General features: G+C 43.8%; 1 protein-coding gene across 1 annotated transcript in view; it reads left to right on the top strand.

The window, feature by feature from the left end:
- Window positions 1–23153, top strand: part of LARS2 (leucyl-tRNA synthetase 2, mitochondrial) — a 162136-nt gene that overhangs the window by 118583 nt on the left and 20400 nt on the right. Inside the window, exons 13-15 of the mRNA XM_082848549.1 lie at window positions 2278–2376; window positions 5395–5532; window positions 20406–20506. Of these exons, the coding sequence (XP_082704675.1) occupies window positions 2278–2376; window positions 5395–5532; window positions 20406–20506 (338 nt within the window). The remainder of the gene's footprint in view (window positions 1–2277; window positions 2377–5394; window positions 5533–20405; window positions 20507–23153) is intronic.

Genomic DNA, 23153 nt, shown 5'->3' with positions numbered 1-23153 from the left:
TTAGTATTATTACTCTTGGAGCTAATAATGGTAATAACGTTGTCACCATCACCATCATCTGTCCATCCCACTTACCAAGTAGCCTTTTCCATGTAATCCAGCTTTTAGTGTCAGCAGGAAAACATGTTGGTTGTCTTCAAGTCCAACATGACCTTTAAAAAGAAAATCAGCATGGCAAGTTTTAGTCAGATATTAGTCCTATTATCAGTTGAATCCTACATTTTCTTCCTAACTTGTGTGGGTGCCCTAATGGTGAGGAAGAAGAAGTAACAGTTACCTTCTAATTATTTCCCAAAATAGTATGTGTTCTGGTTGATTGCCTTCCAAATAAAAAGACCTGGATTTTATTTATTTAATTTTTAAATTATTTTATTATTTTTTGCGGGCGGCGCTTTGGGTCTTTGTTGTTGCATGCGGGCTTTCTCTAGTTGCAGTGCGTGGAGGCTACTCTTCGTTGTGGTGCACAGGCTTCTCATTGCGGTGGCTTCTCCTATTGCGGAGTATGGGCTCTAGGCATGTGGGCTTCAGTAGTTGTGGCTCACAGGCTCCAGAGCTCAGGCTCAGTAGTTGCGGCGCATGGGCTTAGTTCCTCCGCGGCATGTGGGATACTCCCGGACCAGGGCTCAAACCCATGTTCCCTGCTTTGGCGGGCGGTTTCTTAAGCACTGCACCACCAGGGAAGTCCCCTGGCTTTCATTTAGAGATGCACTGTAGGAAACAGGACTAGGGTTCCCTTGGGGCTCTCTCCGATAAGCTCCTACCCCAGGGACCACCACTCTTCCCAGTGGGAGGCCCCCTGACTGAAATGAGGAGGCCCCTGGGAGCCCAGAGCCCTGCCAGATCTGGGCTCCTGTGCTCTCTGCTGAGCCACTTCCATTTAATAAGCAGAAGATGGGGAGTGGCTGTTTCCTCCAATAATATTCGGAAAGCCAGTATGAACTGTATCACAGATGCAACATATAAAGGCACCCCTTCTTTTATTTTTGAATTAAAAACAGACTGAAGCCCTTGCATGCTAAATTAGCAGAGGATTCATCAGTTCCTCTTGGGGTTCCTCGTCCCCCTCCTCAAATTCTCCAAGAACCCCCGAGGACCCATACTGCCAAAAGGGCAGCATTTGGAGAGGTGGTTGGTCCCACTTCATGCCTCAGAAGGGAGAGCCTGGAGTCTGAGCCATGTTCTCCTGCTGTGGCTTCTCACGGCCACAAAGGGTCCCTGCTAATAGCTGTCGGTAGCTGGCTCACCCCATCCCCTGCTGTTCCATGCCTCTGGGGGGTCTTCAAGGAAGCCAAGCACCCTCCTTGGCCAGGCTTGGCTCAGGGTACTCTCTCTTGGCTTCCCAGAAGTTGTGGCTTTTGGCTTCAGTCCCACAGGGCCATCACCCTACCAACATGTTTCAAAATTGGTTCAGCAGTTAGGTGTTTGTGGAACCTTAGTCCTCCCCAGTCATCTGCATGCCTAGGATGAGGATTGCTTTTTCTTTTCAACCCTTTACACACCAGGCATCTCACTTCATTCACTTTCTTGAACAGTGGGGCTATCTTCACCCTTCTATAAGGAAGCTTCCTTTAGGCAGTGGTGTGTTGGTAAGTGTGTACTAAATAGCTCTCTGGAGGGGAGCTTCTGATTTGTAGTGTTAGCCCATTTCTGTGGTATAGGTACTTCCACCAAGGGCTAATTTCAGACTACCAACTTGGCATCATTTGTCCCAGAGTTGGGAAGCGATCCCAACAGTTAGTCCTCACAAGCTGGTATGAGGTGGCTCCAGCATGCCTCTGCCTTTGGGCTCCCAAGGTGATTTATCTTCCTAAGGTCACCTCTTGTGGGTTTCTGCTCCCCTTACCCAAGAGACAGAGATAGAAAAAAACCCCAAGTTCATTTTTCAGCACAGTATCTCACTACATTTGGTTTTCAGCTTTTCTTCATAAACTGATTTGCCTCATACGGCTGAAGGCAGTCTTGATATGCCTAAAAGAGAAGTGAATGCAGTAAAGAGACAAGATTCCTGTTAGATATTCTACCATGTTAAATTCAGAGAAGTACAGAATAGGGCTTTTAATTGTTGAAGATTTAAATGTTTATTTTGTAAGTTTCTTTAAAACATCATGTACTCTGCAGTACAAAGAGAGTCCACACTGTGAATTATCTTTTCATGATGGAGCATTGTTCTTATGACATTTTAAATTCATAATGATTGTCATAGCTTTCTCAAAAGCTGGTGGAAAATGCATTAATATTTAAAAAGAAACCAATCGATGAACTTCATTTATTTCTTAGGTGCAAGGGAGCAGCCACGAGAGAGACAGATACGATGGATACCTTTGTTGATTCTGCTTGGTACTACTTCAGATATACCGACCCTCAGAATACTCAGAGGTAAAGAAAGCCCTGCTGAATTCTTGAGCATGTGTCAGTCTGGGTCTTCCAAGAAGCAAACGCCAAGATGGAATTCGATGGGCAAGAGATTTATGGGGACAAGTGCCTCTAGGGAATAAGGAGGTGAGGGGGCAGGAGTTGGCAGGGCGAGCCCTTGACCGTGATGCTGGTCTGACCCCTGTGAAAGGAGAGGGCGGAGGTAGGAGGATGGCGTAGAAGAGCCTCAGACCGCAGTGCAGCTTGAGAAAGTCTCGAGCAGGCTGACGGGAAGCCTCAAGCAAAGCTTGTCCATTAGAGAGTCTCAGGTCAGGAGGAAACGCCTGCTGTGGTCCGCTCCCTATAGGAGGGCATGGATTGTGTGAACACCCAGTGGCTCCAAAGACAGAAGAGCTAGAAGCTGTTGATCAATTGTGCTCTTTGAAACAGGTTCTTGTAGGGAGTGTGTTCGATTATTAAATTAGATTCTTCACAGCCAAGTAAGTCTCAGGTACAAGAAAAATGAAAAGCAGAAAAAGGAAGGAAGTGCTAATACCCTCGTTGGCCCTGTGGTGAACTGCATTTATGCAGTTGTAAAGGTGTAATGTTACTTACTTAACTGAAAATAATGATGTAACTATTCAGGGAGGATAGGAGGGTAGGGAGTGTGAGAGAGCTGAGAAGCATGACTTCTTAGCACATACAGTGCTAGATAATCTCCAAAATTGACAAACGAACAAAGAGCATAAACATTTTTTAATAATTGCCAGAAAACACATCTGAAATAATTAGAAGTGGCTAAGTGACAGGTGAGGGGTGGGAGGGAGGTTAGTGAAGGAATGGGGCTGGAGACCACTGTTTTAATTATAAAGCTTTTGGTACTATTTGATTTTTTTCAGCTATGTGCATGTGCTTCCTTGACAAAAATAAATAAATAAGGGTAAGAGAGCAGTAGGTAGATAGGTAAAGAAGGAAATGAGAACAAAAGAAAACTGGTACAGAGCACAGGAAAACCACAGACACTGTGCTTCAAAGACCTTGCCAGCTTGCTCTTGTCCATGGGAGAACAATTATACTGAAACCCCATAGTCCACGTATGAAAATGCCCCCATTTTCTTCGTTGGTTGTAAGATAATATATTTCCAGGGAGACAGGCGCTCCTGCCTGCCCTGCAGTCCTGCGGATCTGTGATTTGAGTTGAGGCTGTGCAGAATGAGCAGGATCCGGAGTAAATAGCAGCCGGCAGAGGCAAGAAAGGATACAGGGCGACTGCTGTGGCTGGGAACCACCAGGGCAGCCCCGGCTAACCCACAGAGGGGCCCCTCTTCTGGGTCTTCCTTCTAGAAGGGGCTTTTGGTGACTTCCAGTTAGGAAGAGCTGCCTTAGAATGCAAGGGAAATCAGGCTCTCCACCTCTCAGAATGCTTCAAGGGAAAACCTTCTTACAGATGAGACTCCAATTTAATGATGGGACCCTTAGCTGGTGAGAGATATGTCCCAAGACCTTCACAGCCCCCAGTTTGGGAATACCACGTATCACATCGTTTCCTTTGTAAAATGCTGCTGTTTATTTCCATGCTGGCTTGCATTCTCACTAGGTGGTTTCCAGGAAAGATCATAGATCCCAGCTATAGCTACCTTCAACATCTCACTGCTCAATTTATTTCAAACTTACTTTCAGGCCGAGTACCATTCTTGACTTCCCTTGCTTTTCTGTCACCTGCATGAGCAGTTAGATTTCTCTGGGGAAGCATTTTTCACAAAGAAACATTATTTAAAATTTTATCAGAATTCTGGCATAGTAACTGGAGGAGAGAAAAACAAGCTGCCTTAAGATGCAAACACATGGTGTTTGGCCAGGCCCACCTGCTGAGCGCCAGGGAAAAAAGTACCTTGAGATGTGGGGAAGAGAATTCACATATATGTGAAACCATGGAATATATACACACACACATACACACAGTGTACACACACAGAGTGTACACACACACGGAGTATACACACACACGGAGTGTATACACACATAGTGTACACATACACACACACACACAGAAAATAAAGTGAGTGGCATTTCTTTTCCTCCCTAGCATCCATTAGGACTAGGGAATGATGCCTCCAGTGAGGAAGGCTTTCTTTTAGGACCTCTCTTGACTAAAAAGTATCTATTAGGTGATAGAACTAGGCTGTTTCATGTTAATTACTCCAAGTATGCTCAGTGCATTCAGGAAGCATATGCAGGCTCTTGCTGACTATCTGCATTTTGAGGCTGCTCTAAAAATAAGATTGAATTTCTGTTTTATTTATTTATTTATTTTTTGGTTTATAAAATGTAATTTTATGTTACTCTGCTGTTACATAGGGCATAACATTTTCACAAGGCATTTTTGGGACTACAGTCGATGATTATTAGCAACATACAATAGTGGTCCAACTCTCTAACAATCACCAGACAAACTGGACACCCTCTCACATGTGCACAAATCTGCACGGAAAAGTACTAATTTTAGACTTGGACTTGTGTACTTTATTTCCCCTTTCTAGTGTATTAAGAAATGACATGCATGTCATTTCTTAATGCACTATAAAGGCAAATGAATTTCTGTCTTAAAATGAACTTTTAGTGTCTGCATGAGAGTCTCCATTGTACATGCCATATTGCCCTCTATTGGTAAGAACTCAAAAATCTTGATTGTCTATGGTAATAAAAATTAAAATAAATCCGGATAGTCAAATATGCATTGTACAGAAATACCCTTTTTGCTGGTATGTTTTCCTTTTGTCCTCATTATATATGAAAATCACATTTGTTAAAATATGTCAATAATGGCTTCTGAAACAGTTTTTATAAATTTCATAAATTAACACTGCTCTGACATTTTTCTCCTTTGTTATATAAGCTTCTCTCATTATATTTTAATAAGAAAATCACTGTTTTTCTCTGACATAATTTATTTCAGGGAATATGCAAATTATGATTGGTCTAATTTATGCAACTGTGACAAAGCAGGGTTTTTTAATAAATGACCATCTCTCTTCCTCCCAGCCCTTTCAGCACAGCGTTGGCAGATTACTGGATGCCTGTGGATTTGTACATTGGAGGGAAAGAACATGCTGTCATGCACTTGTTCTATGCAAGATTCTTTAGTCATTTTTGCCATGATCAAAAAATGGTCAAGCACAGGTGAGCATTTATACTGCTTTGCAAAAGAATTCAGTTCCTTGAACAGCAACTGAAGGCAGGTGTTGGTTCTTCTGAAGCAAGGTAAATATATGTGGCAGAAGAACTCTGTTTTTTAAGCATACTTTAGAGGTCATTGTCAGCCTTAACCACTGGAAGTCCATTTATGTTGCTTAGTCAGTTCTAGCCCGTGGTGTTTGCCTGCTTGCATAGGATCTTCCCTTCAGCTTTTCTCTGTTGAACTGAGTTAAGTAGTTGAGATTTTCGCTGTGAGGCAGAGAAGAGCGGTTCATAATGTCACACAGCTTTTTATAGCTTCTCATGTGAGGTCATGTTTATCATATGGTTCCTTGGTGTAAGCTATGTTTCCAAGCTTGACTGAATCCTGTCTCAATATGTCATTCTGATAAAATGGATTAAAAACTAGGGATCACATTGTAAATCCATTGATAAATTCTTTTCTTGTTGGACTATAATATATTCCCCATCATGTTCAGAAAGATGTGTGTGTGTGCTTTTTTCCCATGAAATGTATCATATATATGTATATATAATATATATATATTATATAATATGTATTTAATGTATTATACAATTTAAAAAATAAAATGAACATCCATGCACCCCCTCCTCAGATTAGGATATAGAGTATTACAGGTCCTTAGATTACCCAGGGGGCCCTCACTAATCAGATCATCCTCCTTCCTACACCACCCACCCCTCCCCCATACAATCCCTATCCTGAATCTTGAATTATCATTTTCTTGCTTTTCTTAAATGTATTACTTCTTTATATATATATTTTTTTAATTAATTATTTATTTATTTATTTATTTTTGGCTGTGTTGGGTCTTCGTTTCTGTGCGAGGGCTTTCTCTAGTTGCGGCGAGCAGGGGCCACTCTTCATCGCGGTGCGTGGGCCTCTCACTATCGTGGCCTCTCTTGTTGCAGAGCACAGGCTCCAGACGCGCAGGCTCAGTAGTTGTGGCTCACGGGTCTAGTTGCTCCGCGGCATGTGGGATCTTCCCAGACCAGGGCTCAAACCCGTGTCCCCTGCATTAGCAGGCAGATTCTCAACCACTGCGCCACCAGGGAAACCCATACTTCTTTATATATTTTTAAACAGTATGTGTTGTTTAGTTTTCTGTGTTTGAACTTTGTATAAGTAGAATCATATTTCATGTATTCTCTCTTGCTTCTCTTGCTCAGCATTTTTGGGGATTCATCCATGTTCCTGCATGGAGTTATGTTTCATTCGTGATTCACTGCTATCTGGTATTCCATTACATGGAATGGAATTTCTAATACAGAGCTCAGTTTATGTCTATACCACCATTAATGGTCCTTGGGCTGTTTTGTGCAATTAAGAACAAAACTGCCGTAAGCATCCCGGTACGTTTCCTGACATACGCGTGTTAACAGTTCTCTAGGATGTGTACCTGGAGTAGGATTAGGGTAACCACATGTTCAGCTTCACTAAGAAATGCCAGACCGTTTTCCAAGTTGGTTATATAAACCTACACTGGCACCAACAGAGGTGAGGGTCCTATCACTCAAGATCTTCATCATTACAACATATAGTACAGCCATCCCTGTGTATCTGTGGGGGATGGGTTCCAGGGCCCACCACAGATACCAAAATCTGTAGATGCACAATTCTCATAGTCTGCCCTCCTTATCCATGGGTTCCACATCCTTGGATTCAACCAACCTTGGATCATAATCACAGAGGGTTGACTGTATTATCTAACTTTTAAAATTTTGTCAAACTTGTGGTTATATAATGGATCACTTTGTGAGTTAAATTTGAATTTAAAGACACTGCTTACTTAATGAAGTTTAGCATATTTTTATTATGTTTATGGACTTCTGTGTTTCCTCTTCTGTTAAATCCCTATTTGTGTCCTTTCCCCTTATTTCTTCTGGGTTGTCTTTTATCAGTTGTAGGAGTTCTATAAATATTCTGGATGCTAATCCTTTATCAGCTATATGTATTGCAATATTTTTTCCCGGTTTTCGGCTTGTCTTATTTTTATGGTGTCTTTTGATGAACAGAAACTTTTTTTTTCTTTAATGATTGTTGTGCTCTTTATTTTTTTTTCATGTCACACATGGATTTCATGTATCTTTTTATATCTTTATTGGAGTGTAACTACTTTACAATGTTGTTAGTTTCTTCTGTACAACAAAGTGAATCAGCTATATGTATACATATATCCCCGTATGCCCTCCCTCTTGAGCCTCCCTCCCACCCTCCCTATCCCACCCCTCCAGGCAGTCACAGAGCATCGAGCTGATTTCCCTGTGCTATGCAGCAGTTTCCCACTAGCCATGCGTTTTACATTTGGTAGTGTATATATGACAGTGCTATTCTCTCACTTCATCCCAGCTCCCCCCCGCCCCCCACCCCGTGGTCCTCAAGTCCGTTCTCTACATCTGTGTCTTTATTTGTGCCCTGCCACTAATGATGAATAGAAACTCTTAATTTAATGTAGTACATTTTAATAATCTTTTCCTTTATGGCTATTGCTTTTAGTGTCTCAGTACCTTTAATGGAACAGTCCATCCATTTCCCCACTGATCTGCAGTGCCCTCTCCATTATAAATCCAGTTTTCATATATATGCAAGGGCCTATTTATAGGGTCTTTATTTTGTCCATTAGTCTATTTGTTTATTGACTATAATTGGACCTTTGTTCTTCCATATACATTTCAGATTTAGCTTGTCAAATTCCACAGAGATTATCTATTGGGAGTTCAACTGTAGTTGCATTGGATCAACATACTTACTAATATCTTTTCTCTCTTCCTACTTGCATCTCTGACTTTAACATCTGAAATCATTTCCCTTTTATCTGAAATACATACTCTCCCTTATATTGAAATATATCTCATGTTTTTTAGTGAAGGTCCATCTATTATTATTTATCTAAAAATACATTTATTTCAACCTCATTTCTTAGAGTTTGCCAGCTCAATAACACAGTTAAAACATTTTATACACGTTTTATATCTTATCTGACTTTTTCACTTGTTTTTCATCAGGACAATGATTCAGGCTCTCTTGTCTTCCATACTGCCTGGAGCATAGTTCCTGGGATTTTTTTTCAGTTTTTGCTGTGTTTTGTTTTTATAATACAACAACCTTTAGAATATTTTTTAGTTGCAGAGAAGAAAAGGGGGGAAAAATCTGGTTATCTCCTTGTCCAGATAACTTCATGTTAACAATTTAAAAATTAAGTAATGAAAAAGTAATACATCTAAGGTTAAAATTTAAAAATGTAACAGCACAGAAAGTGAACATTGAAATCTCCCTCTCTGCATCCCACCCTCTACCCATCTCCTCAACCTGTTGAATTTCTTTTGATTTCCTCCTGAAAAATATTTTGCATATCTCCATATTTCTATTGATATACTCATTTTTAAATGTTACATATATATATATATATATATATATATGCCTTTTACATTTTTGATATAATATATCTCAGTGGTCGTTCTACATCGGCATTTACAATTTATGCATAGTATTCTGTCATATGCATATACCATAATTTATTTAAGCAGTCACCTAATTTTCTAATTGCTATTAAAAAAAAAAAAGTCCAATGATGCTCTTTATCTATATGCTTAGCAGGCATTTGGGATCATATCTGTAGGTTCAAGTCCTGACACTGGAGAATGCTGGGTCAAAGAATATGTATTTTTAAATTTTTGATCCTTAAAAAATATATTACTTTTAGAACCTCTGTAATGCAGACTAAAATCCAGTTTCATTAAAATGAAGTACCTTGAAAGCTCCGTCCCTTTTCACCCCATGCTCAGACCTGCTCCCTCATTCTGTGCATGCATACATGGATTAAAAGTCTACAGAAAGCTAATTTAGGATATAAATTAAATGCTTAAAATAATTTCTTCTCATTAGTCCCAGAGACCTTCATGTGTAAAAATTAACCCATCTGCATCAGAAGGACAGTAAACACATTAACAGTGTTAATCTTCAGAGAAATAAATTACAGTCATCCCTTGGTATCCATAGGGGATTAATCCCAGGACCCCCGAAGATACCAAAATCTGAGGATGCTCAAATCCTTCATACCAAACGGTGTAGTATTTGCATATAACTTACACTCATTCTCCTGAATGTTTTAAGTCATTTCTAGATAACCTATAATACCTAATACGGTGTAAATGCTATGTAAATAGTTGCCTGGGTGCACCAAATTCAAGTTTGCTTTTGGGAACTTTCTGGAATTTTTCTGTTCTTTGAATATTTTTGATCTACGGTTTGTTGAATCCACGAGTGTGGAACCCACAGATAAAGAGGGCTGACTGTCGTTAAAATGTTTGTAACTTGGATTATAGAATTTACCATTCTGCCTTGCATTTTCTCTATGGAAACTTCATTACCTCACTAGATAAAAATTACCCTGGAGGATGGAAACTGTGTTCTGTTACTATCACAGTCTCATGGACATTATATATTCTCAGTGAATATTTGTTTAAATAAGTTGAGGTTAACCCCTTGATATAAACAGATAAAAGTTTATGTTGTTCAAAGGAAATGTTCTTCTTGGGATAAGGAGAGTTGGATAGAGAGAGGTTTAGTTCAAAGGCCAAATACAACATGAGAAATATTTCCTTCTCATGTAGGTCTAGAAACAAAGACCATAAATGGCTTCTGGCTCCTTAACAGTAGGGCACATTTCTCAGCTTTGGAACAATTATTTGTAGAAGTAATGAATGAGTAAATAAATTATTCAACGGCTCACTAATTTAAGGTGTAGGACAGGCCCTGGCTACTTTTCTGATTTCTTTACAGTGTTTTAAAACTATAGTCAAGGAGGAAAAATGTTTGTAGCATTCCGACATAATTTAAAATACAGTTTTGGATGTGACTTGTTTCTGTTCAGATAAATTTCTAATTTGCAAATCCTCAAGGGCCACCTGGTATGTGCCTTACCATCAACTTTAAGGGACAGCTGTATGGTATAAATGGAAATAGACCTAGGCAGTATATTTTTTTAATTCTTCACAAGATGGTATGTTCTATTCCATGCCCTCCCACCCCCCAAAAAGAGGGAGATTTATTTTAAGTATTTAGAAGGCTGACTTTTTTGAGGAAGGTGCAGAAAGTCATCTTATTTCTGTTTCTCAGCACAGTTGTCAGAATTACTCCTGTTACATTACATCAGGGCAACAATAGCCTCTGAAAACTATTTCTGAGTGTTACCTGTTTATCAGAGGTGTTTTGGTAAACCACTTGGCCTCGGATGAAATGAAAATCATCTACTTTCTGTGATGAGTAATTCAGAACTCTCTGATTAAACATTTTTTAAAGCCTCCAAACAATTTTATCAAGCTGGCCTAAGAGGAAATTTTGAAACCTGTCAACCTTATGTGTGTATTTCTCTCTGTTTATTAGCTATTTTTCCTGAAATGTGTATAAATTGGAATTTCATGTCCATTTCTGTATTCTTTTTGATTAGCGTTGTCATTTCAGAAGGGATTTGAGACTACAACTGTTCACTTTTGTTTTCATTTCTCAGCCACGTGGCCACTGTCTCAAGTAGTAGCTCTGGACTGGGAGTCCAAAAAAACCTCTGTCCCGAGATCACATGGGCCTGTAATTAGCGGTGTGGACAAGAGACCTAACCCCTTTGGTTCTCAGTGGCCTCATAGGTTAGGGATTCAGTCACCTCTGAGCCCTCTTTTCACTCTATGATTCTGGTTAAATGTCTTCAAATATCAATATAAAAGTAAAGGTTTATGTAGATTTAATAATCTTCCTAGTTCCTAAAAGAGCCCTGGCCCTTTCTTTCATCACTGGTACATTTAGGTCTGCAGTTTGAACTTTCAGAAGGTCTCTTTACCTTTTATAAGAAACTGGCCTCTGGGTTGGGTATGCCATCACATGGGACAGTGAGTGCCTTTATTTTGTGTCTGAAACACCAGGTTAATGATTAAGCTGCAATTGATGTCAACAGGAAATTTGCAAAAGGAGAAATACAAGTGACCAATAAACATACTATAAAATGTTTATCTCTCTAGCAGCAAAAGGAATACAAAATAAACAGCAGTGAGGTACTGTTTTCCGTATAGCATCCCAATGAGAACAGCTCTCTCATATACTACAAGGCAATTGCGAACAGGCTTCATGAAAAGCATTTTGGCAGTATATAGTGAGAGCTTTAAAAATAGTCACACTTTTGGACACTATTTGCACTTCTAGAAATCTATCCTAAAGAAATAATCAGAAATGCAAACTTATACAGCAAAGTGTTCCTGTAAGTATTACTTCAAGTAGCTAAATACCCTGAACCTAACTGCCCCAAAATGCTGAGAAAGGGCAAAGTATACCCCATCTTAGGGAGGATTCTTGTACAAAGAATGTTGAATAACATGGAGAAATACATCTTAGTAATGAGAAGTGAAAAAAGCAAGATAGAAAATTGTAGATAGTTTGATTATCTCTGTCTTTACATGTACACACATACCAATACACATACACAAAGCAAGAGAAAAGACTAGAAAAAATTATGTCAGCGTGCTAACACTATTTTTCTCTGGATGATGAGCTTATTGATGATTTTATTATTTTTTAATGGATTTTTTCCAGATGTTATCCAATGATTATGTAACTTTATAACAGAAAATAAAGCAAAGTCGTTTACAGTTTATATTCTGAAGCAGGGAAGTGCACTGGGCCTGCCAGTGTGAGTATGAGGTTGGCACCGGTCTTGGCTGCTCCTCACCAGGATGCTGGAAGGCACAGAGGGGCACGCTTGGTGGGGGTACATGTCTCTGCTCATCTCCACTGAACTGGGGTCAGGAAGCCTTTTCTCCCCCTTTGTGAGAGACAGCTGTAACACGGAATATTGTCAGTTTTTGTTCTTGCTCTTTCATACAACTCAGACACTAAATTCCCTGAATCGACTTTCTCCCTGCAGTTCGCAAACAACAAAGAGCGGGAGGTGTCGGAAGCTGCTGCTCCCGTGCTAACAGCCACCTGCTGACCATTGAGAGCTTAGCAGGCCCCCATCCATGGTCCGGGGAACTTTTTCTGATCACACCAGAAATGGAGCTATTGGGAAAAGGCAAAGGAAGAGAAGAAAAACCTTACTTGAGTCTCGCCGTAAAGCTAAGGCTTCCTTCCATGCCCCTAGCTAGCTGCTAGGAAATGGAAACCGTGATATTTTAAGATGAGCCATGTCTTGATACTTAGAAACGGGCTAATTATGTGAACATGTTGGTCCTAGACTCAGGGCAGGGATGAAGAGCAAGGTGAACTTAGTCTGAAAAATCCCAGTTAGAAACTATTTTCAGAGATCCATGGCTTTCTGTTTTCTTCTTTTCAGATCTATAGTAGCCGCCTGACCAGGCAGGAGAGTGGGTAGCAGGCTCTCCAGGTCTTCTTAAGTAGGGAAATGTCATCTGCAGTGACTAGTTAGGGCTCTGATGGATCCTGAGATTCTTTTAGCCCATCTTGGTTAATGCATTCCTTTATGCAGTGAGTTTTACAAGGGTGCTTAAAATAGCCTGTCTATGTTCTGAAATTCCTTGTTAATCCTAAGAATTAGTGACCTTCCTCCCTCCCTCCCTTCCTCACACCCACCCTCCCTTGCTTCCTTCTTTCCTTCCTTGAACAAAGGTGCCTTTCAATGACCAGCAGGTATTCATTGTAATTTCTGAATTAGTGCAGTCCAAACTATCAAGGAAACTGAAGATTCCGTCCCTTTTCATCATTCTGATTGCATATAGCTGTCCTGTGGTACAAAAAAAGGTAATCCATCTCTAGGGGTGGTATTGAAGGAGTGAGAAGAAAGCTGGCTCAGCAAAGAGCACAAATTTGTATTCATGAAAGTGAAACCATCTAGGCCTTCCTCAAGGCAGATGCCCTGCAGAACGCCTCTACCTTTAATGGCTTCAGAGTCAGAAGGGGTTTGTTGGTGGTTTACAGTTGCAGACTTTTCACTTTCTTTTTCTTGTTTTTAATTTAATTTATTTTAAAAATCACAGAAGTCATGAATATGCATGTACCCTTAGCTTAAAACTTCCCAGGCTTCCCTGGTGGCGCAGTGGTTGAGAGTCCGCCTGCCGATGCAGGGGACACGGGTTCGTGCCCCGGTCCGGGAAGATCCCACATGCCGCCGGAGCAGCTGTGCCCGTGAGCCATGGCTGTTGAGCCTATGCGTCCGAAAAAAAAAAACTTCCCAATTTTGCTGTTCAGGGAGACGCTGCTTTGGGAAAGATCCCCGGTGTTTTCCTTACTTGCTGCCAGTAATGATAAATCCTTCCTTCTCTTGAAAAATAACTAGCTAACTAGCTAAATAAATAAGTAAATAAATATCGTAGAAGGACAAATGCATGTTTAAAAAAATTCAAACAAGATGAAAGTGCATTAATACTGTCCACCGCCCTGTTCCCCAGTTTGTGTATTTGTTGTCCAGTTTTCCCTTCAGAGGGAAGCTTGGAGGAGGGCTGTTGAGAAAGGCCCAGGAGCTAGAGTGGGTGGGAGCAGTGACCAGGGAGATGGTGAGCGGGTCCCTGGGACATAGCTTGGCTGGACAGGTGTCCCCGGGCTCCTTCGGAGGGGTCTGGGACCCAGGTACATGGCCTGGTCATGTTGGTCCCTTGCGGGCACCAGCAGCATGACCCACCCAAAGTGGCAGAGGGTGCCACCTACAAGAGAAAGTGCCGTTTGCACTCCTGACCTTGCTGGAAACGCCTCCTTTTACCTTCAAATGGAGGAAAGTAGAAGCTTGGGTGCCCAGGCGTGGCCATCATCTTAACCCAGTGGACAAGTTGTTCCCAGACTTTAAAAACATTCACTCTTCACTTTCTTCTAAAGCTCCCTGCTATACAGTCATTATGATGCGTGAATAACTTGTTTGCTTATACAGGTTTGTTCCCAGGTACCATTTGTTGAATGAATGAATGAATGAACAAATGGAAAATACATTAGTTACATTGTTATGAATCTGAGTAATGAACCTGGCAATGTGGTGTCATCTCTGCTCCAGCAGGACTAGACTCCAAGTCTAGCAGGGCCCTTGATGTCCCCTTGTCCCCCATTCCCCTGTACCGTGCTTCTCTATATCACACTTCATGCCTCCTCCTTGTGGTGGTGGCGATTTATGAGCATGTCTTGGGCCGCCCATTTTACTGTAAGCTCTTTGATTAATTTCAGAGGGCTCTGTACCCAGTTGTCGCTCAAATACAAATGTGACTCCTCTTTCTGGGCTAAACTACACCTGAGGATGGATGGAATAAGAACCAGCTTCCCAGAGCCCTTTGGCCCTGGAAGAGTGGAGGGAGAATCACTGGGGGGTGAGCAGGATTCCAGGACCTGGGAAGCGCCCCTCGCCACTGTGGAATTTCTCTCTCTCTCTCACTCTCATTCCCTGCTGATCTTCCCAAGGGCTTGAAATAGAAAGAGTTTGAGATCTTTGAGTGTGCCTCTGTCTGCAAAAAGGTTCTGGCCCCACCTGGAAGCCATAGCGTCGAGTGCTCACTCTTCATCCCCTCTCTTCCTTCATCTCTTGTCCCCTCCACATTGTCCCCCCCTCTGCTGCTGGCAGATTTATTTATTCATTCATTTCGAACCAGTTTCATTAATTGAGCATCTACTATGAACTGGGTGCTGGGAGGGGTCTTCACGGCTCCTCCTCTTCCTCCTCCTCCCTCTCAGGAGGAAGACAGGCAGCAATGCAACTCACCTGAATACACAGTGACATGTAGTATCTGCCCAATGCCGTCACAGGCACAACACTGGACACACCGAGGAAAGAGCAACTAATTCTGACCAGGAGGGCCTGAGATGCCTTCACAGTGGAGGTGGCATTTGAGTCAAGCCTGGAAGAGGGAGTAGAGTTTTGACAAATGGGCAGTTTTGATAGCACTTCAGGGAACAGTGTGTGAGTGAGGACATGGAAACGCATATGGGCAACATGTAGAAAGAGCAAAGGAAGCGAAAAGGGAGGGATAGAAGTCCGATGGCCAAGCCGGCAGTTTGGACTTGATGTGGCGGGAGTTGATCTTCAGATCTGACTGGACTCTCTGTTCCTCCTTCCCAGCTCTGAGGTGGTCAGGCATTGGTTTGGTTCAGTGATAGCAGACAGGCTGGCTCCCTGAGGGCAGTAATTGATTTGCCCACCATGACATCCCTAATGCCTGGCTCAGTGACGGAATCATAGTCAGCACTCAATAAATACCTGCCGAATAAATAAATGATAGATTTCACGGCGTAACTCTGCTTTCTGAGGACGTGATACCAAGAATTCTGAGCCTCGGCCTGAGTCCACCAGGAAGTGCTGCCATGGATCAGTGATGGGGCGGGAGGGGCACTGGGGCAGTCTTGCCATCCCTGCACTAGATGACACTTCCAGCCAGCCCTGCAGTGCTTCAGCCCTGGAAGAAGAAGGTAGCCCAGATGAGCCTCAGCTATCAAGTTGTGTTGTTGCTAACTTTTGGAAATTAAGATTTATTCGTTTAACTGGCAGGCCTTGTTTTGGGTGTGCTGCTGTGTGAGAAGGGTACGTCTGCCATTCTGGAGAAGGCCTCCAGTGTGGACGCTCCCCTGAGATCCCTCATTCTGAAAGGCTTAGAAGTGGTTTTGAAACAGGCAGAACTGATCTATGGTGTTAGCAGCCAGGCTGGTGGTGCCCATGGTGGGGAGGTGTTGCCTAGAAGTGGGAGGAGGGGGCCTTCAGAAAGTAGGTCACATTCTGATCTTTGACCTGGGTACTGGTTACACAGGTGTGTTTATGTTGTGAAAATTCCTCAAGTTTTACCCGTAGGAATTATATGCTTTTCAGTATGTGTGCTTTACCTCATTTAAAAGTTTACTTTTAAAAAGTAAAAGTTTACTTTTAAAAAAGAGAGAGTTGTGGGCTTCCCTGGTGGCGCAGTGGTTGAGAGTCCGCCTGCCGATGCAGGGGACACGGGTTCGTGCCCCGGTCCGGGAAGATCCCACATGCTGCAGAGCAGCTGGGCCCGTGAGCCATGGCCGTTGAGCCTGTGCGTCCGGAGCCTGTGCTCCGCAACGGGAAAGGTCGCAACAGTGAGAGGCCCACATACCGCAAACAAAAACAAAAACAAAAACAAAAAAACAAAAAACAAAAGAAGAGAGAGTTGTAAAAGATGAGGTCTGAGGAGTGCAGCCTTAGGCGGAAAGGCTGGAGTTAGGGTCAAGATTCCAGCAGGTTGCAATTCTGTCCATTCCCAGAAGGGGGTAGCATTGTGCCACTTGATAACCTGCAAGACTGGAGAACAAGCTCCTTGTTTCTGACCCCGCCCCTTCTGGAGGCTTAATGCTACTGATTTTGATCATCCTACTGGTCTTTTATCTTTGGGATCCAGATTATTCCCTCCCTCCTTCCATCCCAAAGACATCTTTTTTCTTTCTCTTGAGAGTGACCAAAGCCATGTACTCAAAGTGAGAAAAGAGAGGAAAAGCCCCAAAAACTGGTACAGGGACACGAGAGCCTAAGACGGTAACAGCAAATTCATCCTCCTGCCACCGAGCACAGCAGGGACAAGGTTGCAGTCTGTCTCTTTTGTGTTAGGCAGCAGCATGTAAAATTATTTGAGGAAGATTCTTGAAAGATAAGCTAGTGCTCAAAAACGTGCATCCTGGACGTGTGAGAAATCAGTCCCGTCGAGCCACTGATGGCCACTGCGGGTTGGGGAGGCATCCCTTCTGTGTAGAACACTTGTGCAGTTTGCTTTGTAATCAGTCTTTTCATCTGCCCAATGAAACGTAGCCATACAATTTTCTCCTTCTGTTTTAAAACTGTGTTGTATTGTTTCTGTAATGAGGTTAAAATCCAGGTTCCACCTCAGATTGGATAGAAGGCAAAGATGGCTTCAGGAGCTGGCAGCCCCAAACATCCCGTGTCTTCCTCCTTCCATCCCGCCATCTGTCTGTTCATTCGCATTTGTTCATCCATCCATCCATGTTTTGAACATGTTTAAAGAGAATGTTGTCAGTTGAGTACAGTGCTAAGTGCTGGGGATAGAGGGAAGGACAAGAGAATGCTCCTTGCCACGGTGGGGGTAGCGCAGGGGGCGGACGGGTATTTATGTTGTAATCACAGGGCAACCTGGTCATGCTCTTCACGGCAGGGTGTGCTGGACGTGGCAGGGCACAAAGGAGGGTTCGGAGCTGCGTGAAGGGGACTGTGTGCAGGGTACAGGGACAGCCACCGGAGAAGGGGATGCCTGAGCTCAGTGGTAAAGGTTGGGTCCAGGTTTCCCCAGGAACCCAGGCTGAGGTGGGCATTCCTGCTGAATCCTAGGAAGCACGGCACATTCTGGGAATGGTCAAGTGTGTTTGTGACCTCTATGAGGAGCAGGGGCATTTAGATGTGAGAGGAGAGGCCAGGAAGGTAGATGGGGCTGATGGTAGAGAACTGCATGCTTGGTCTGTGGGTACAATTCCCTGAGCTTCCTGAGGAAAATGCAGATCTGGGTCCTCGGGCATCAAAACCCCAACCTACCCTGGATGCGGCTCATGTGGCCCGAGGACACAAGGTTCCCGTGGAGTCTGTGCCAGTGTTCCTGAGAAACAGGGACCCCAGACACCATTGCTCCCCCTTCAAGGTGCTTCTGTATTAAAATGCATCATGAGATCCAAGTGCATTGTATTTTTAAATCATTTTTCATATCTTTCCATCACTCACATTTTCTGGGAATCTTGCTGGGATGTGGCACAAAAGGATGTCATTCTGCCAATGGTGACATTGCTGGTGGAATTTCTTGGAGGTGGAAGGAAGGCAGTTTTATGACTCAAAAGAGCTTATTATTAAGATAGATCTTAGAGCCGGAACAATGGGATGACTATTTTTATGCATATGCACATGTGAAATTTCTTCCAAATTAACACAGTACCATGCTGGATGGGCCCTGTGACACTGAATAATTTGAGGTTTCAAAAATACGTGTTACATTTCCATTTGATGTCAAATATATGGGTCTTTTCCACGTTGGAAAATACCCCCCCCACACACACATACCACCAAAGTCACACATGCACACATGCATACATACACACGCTCATAACAAGATTTTAAAATACGAAGGGCAGGAGTCCTTTTTTTCTAGCTGACCTTCATCTTTTTCCCAGTAAGCCTCTTTGTTCCACTCTGTCCCTCTGAATCCACTAGAAAGTTTCCTTTAAACTGCCTCTGTCCACACAGCTGCTGTGACAGGGGCTGCACAGTGTACAAATCAGAGGCCTGTCCAGAGGCCTTACCCTGTATCAGGGTTCATCTACATGAGCCTCGAGTGTGAAATGAGATCCTGTTAAATTAACAAAGACAGCGCCCTCTACCTCCATCACTAGAGCTGGGTTTGTGGTCGGCTTGGCCTCTTTGAGGTTATTGGGTTTTTGAGCCTCTAAATAAAAGCCATTCCATGTAAGTGAGCTTGAAGCACCCGAGGGTTTGTACATCGATAGGCTCGTCATGCTGGGGGTGATATTGGTGGAAAACATCAATCTGTCCCCTCATTCAGACGTTCCTACCTTCTGCTTTGTAAGCGTGAAATACGGCACATGCTCTTAGCAGAGGTTTCCACAAATACTTTGAGTTTGGAATAGCTCTTGCTCACATGCTTCAAAACTGAGTAACAATTTCAAATCTGAGACAAAGTAATTTCAGTAGGAGGGTCAACCCCTTCTTGTCCTTTTAAGAGAAAACATCTATAGTTCATTATTCAGCCAGTAAGGGTGTGACTAAAACAGCTTTTTTTTTTTTTGCGGTACGCGGGCCTCTCACTGCTGCGGCCCCTCCCATTGCGGAGCACAGGCTCAGCGGCCATGGCTCACGGGCCCAGCTGCTCCGTGGCATGTGGGATCTTCCCGGACCGGGGCACGAACCCGTGTCCCCTGCATCGGCAGGCGGACTCTCAACCACTGCGCCACCAGGGAAGCCCTAAAACAGATTTTTAAAAAAATAGGCACTATTAAAAAAAAATAGGCACTATAAGTAAATTGTAAGCCACCCATATGTAAAATGCTCGATAGATGTTTAAAAATGAAATAGATCTGGGGAATTCCGTGGCCGTCCACTGGTTAGGTCTCTGTGCTTTCACTGCTGGGGCCCCGGGTTCAATTCCTGGTTGCGGAAATAAGATCCTGAAAGCCTCTTGGAACAGCCAAAAAAAAAAAAAGGAAATAGATCTGTATGGACTGATAGTAACTGCCTCATCAGAGGGGAATAGGCCTGGGAAGGCCGGGGCAGGGGTGTTTGAATTTGAAGAGAAAGGGCATATTCATATATAATTTGTACAATTTTAAAATTTTAAAAAGAATGTAAGCAGGCACTGTATAAAAGTTAAGGAAAGAGTAATCTTAACGAGCAAAACCCCAACGTAAACCTGTCTACATCCTCCTGAGCCCTTCATTACTCCGGGCTCAGCATAACTGACATTTGTACAGACCTTTAAAATTTACAAGTATCTTCATGCAGTCATTTCATTTAATTCTCCCAACAACCCTTTGAGGCAGGTTTTTTAAATCCCCATTTTACAGAGGAGCAGACTGATGCTCAGAGTAAGTGACTTGTCTGGGCTCATAAAAGTCTTTGAGAAGCAGAACAGAGATTCAGATCCAGGCCTTCCAGATGTGAGGCCTGATGTTCTTTCCACTTTGCCACATTGGAAAGTAGTTAACTTCTTCTGATTTGACTTAATTTCCTTATCACTTATTTGTAAGGAGCCATTTGTTCAAGTTGGATTTACAAGTGGCATTGGTCAGCCAGTTTTCATGCAGGGCAGTTATCTCTGCTCATCAGCTGGTAAGGTTTGTACTGCTGTTTTCTGGATGCTTTGAATCCCTGCCCCACCAGTTTTCTTTTTTTGTTATCTTTCCTCAGAGAGCCTTTTCATAAACTGCTGGCCCAAGGCCTTGTGAAGGGGCAGACGTTCCGCCTACCATCTGGACAGTATCTACAGCGAGAAGAAGTAGATCTCACAGGTAAGAATGGCCCATCTAGTCCCATCCAGGTGCTCAGAGAAAACCAAGCAGGCGAACGCTGCCAGGCCCTGGCTGGGTAGGAATCTAGGCGAGTGACCCTTTAGCCTCATGGTCTCAAAGCCTCAGCTGACTCTGGGCTGGCGCCCTCTGAGGCTGAGGCTGGCTGCCCTCAGCCCCATCCCATCCAGCTCAAGTGTCAGTTCAGTTTCTGGAAGTGTTTTCTTTTGTATATAACATGGAGTCAACTCTGGCATCACCTCCTGTCCTAGCCTGTGTTTGACAGCCCATCTCAGGGACAGAGCCCCCGGACCCAAGAGACATTCTTGTAAGACCAGGGCATTCTCGGCACATCTCCCCACGTGGTCTAGAGGGGCATTTCAGAACATCAGGGGCCACCAGTCTACTTGGGCCCCCCTGGTGGAATTCCTCCCCCTGACCCCCTGGACTTCCCCTTCTCCCAGCTTTCCCGAGCCTTTTCCTACCACCCTGTGTTTTCACTCATCCTCAAAGATCTCTAGGTGGCATGATGAGGGTGTATCACGTGCACCCAGCATACAAATAAATGACGTGTCAGAAAATTGGGAGGTGGCTGTGAGAAACTCTGGCAGTTAAAATTAGAATAACTCATGCTTAATGGATGAAATTAGGTAAACCCCACAACCCCTTAAATGGTAGGCAGGCTCCCAAGCCGAACACTAGAGAGAAGGTTTAGGTGGAAGCAGGCAATGGGATTACCTAGTTAAAGCAGTAATTCCTCAGGGTTTGGAAGGGTCACCATGGTCCTTGGGAGAAAAAGAGCTGGAGAAGCAGAAATTGGCAGTGTTTCTCCAACACTTGCCAGAGGGAAAGGAGCTAAATCCAGGGGACACATAACTTTTAGCTGTTGGTGAAGGGCTGTCTGTGTCATGGGCAGGGCTGCTACGTATGACTGTGCAGTCTGTGCAATGTACAAAAGCAACCGGCTGAGGGGGTGAGCAGGGCCCGAGATCCAGCTACTCACCCAACTATACACTTCAGGGCCACATCTGCCAAGAGAGGGCACCTTTTTCTAACTTCTCAACTTCTCTTCCCAGAAAGATGCCTTTTTCCTAATTTTCACAACAGTGTTATAAAGGCTTGCTGCAGCCTGGACTGGGGTGTGGGGTAGAGGGGGCAGTGCTTCCCTGATCCTCACCACAGCTTGGATAAAACATCTTCCAGGACTTCAGTCTCCCTTTGCTCTGATGTCACGGGGTCAAGCATTGTTGTGAACATCTTTTCCCTTCCCACGCAGACTTGCCCCCAGGGGGAGAATATGGACGTGGATCAGCAAGGGCAGGCATCTGTCTACTTAGTGGGTGTGCCTCTCATGAAATATGGAGTTGGCTTGTAGGTATATACGCTGGTCCCTTGGGGAGTAAGTTTGGTTGCTGTTAGAGGGAGTATTTAGCTGGAAGGAACAGAAATCCACGCAAAGGCAGGTTTCGCACAGGGATGTAGGGACATCGCCCAAACCCAGCCGCAGGAAGTACAACATTTAGGAAGCCGCCGGGCCACTCCTCTCTCCTCTGTCTTTCTTGAGCCTCCAGTTCCTCTCCCTGCCCCTCTCTGTTCTTCTGCCGTGTTCCCCTTCCTCCGCCAGGCTTGGATTCTGCTCTCCCTAATTTCAGTTTACAGAGTGACCTTTGGCAGCCGCAGAGCCACGTCTTGGCCCAGCTCCTTAGGACCTTCTGGTTCCAGTGCCCAACAGCATCGAGACAGAGTTTCTGTCTCTTAGTTCCAATTCCTGAGAAGGAAGCTTAGCCTTCTCAGATGTCCCTCCTGGTCCCAGCCACTGGAGCTTGGCAGCAAGGTCACCTCCTCCAAACATGGCCATGGAAGGCCTCCTCCATCAGCACCGTCTGGACCGATGGTGTGTGGGTGGAAAGGAGACAAAGAACAGGGCTGCACAACGGGACACCGCGTTTACTGTGAGCCCAGCAAGCTAACTCCACGCATGGGCTTCGATGCTGCGAGATCATGTTCTGGTGACTTCAACACGGACGGGGGACCTAGCCCCCAGGTGAAGTGACCTCTCAGGTGCTTTGCTGCTCGGAGACCCTGACTGGTCATCTGCCAGTTTCCAAAGGAGACCCTGAATCCATAAAGAGAAGTGCAATATGCGAGTCTTCCTTATCCTTTTTCACTTTCCTTTTTGCATATAAGTAATTTACTTGTTTTAAAAAAGGGAAATTGGGCTTCCCTGGTGGCGCAGTGGTTGAGGGTCCGCCTGCCGATGCGGGGGACGCGGGTTCATGCCCCGATCCAGGAGGATCCCACATGCCGTGGAGCGGCTGGGCCCATGAGCCTTGGCCGCTGAGCCTGGGCGTCCGGAGCCTGTGCTCCGCAGCCGGAGAGGCCACAGCAGTGAGAGGCCCGCGTACCGCAAAAAAAAAAAAAAAAAAAGGGAAATTACTTTGTGTTGTTTTGTCATTGAGAAAAAGGAAAGTTTGTTATGGGAGGTGGGCCTCACTCATTTGAAAACAAAAACATTTTTATGATGTCTAGAGGGAGAGAACGAGTCATGTTAAATGAATTAATGGAATCCTTTAAATTGACACTTATAATTGCTCACCCAGTATTTTCTTATTGAATATACTGTCACAGAACCAATTCGGCATCACACATC

The sequence above is a fragment of the Leucopleurus acutus genome (assembly GCF_964270905.1).
Source record: "Leucopleurus acutus genome assembly, chromosome: 10".
NCBI classification, from domain to species: Eukaryota; Metazoa; Chordata; class Mammalia; order Artiodactyla; family Delphinidae; genus Leucopleurus; species Leucopleurus acutus.
This window is presented reverse-complemented; position numbering and strand designations above follow the sequence as displayed.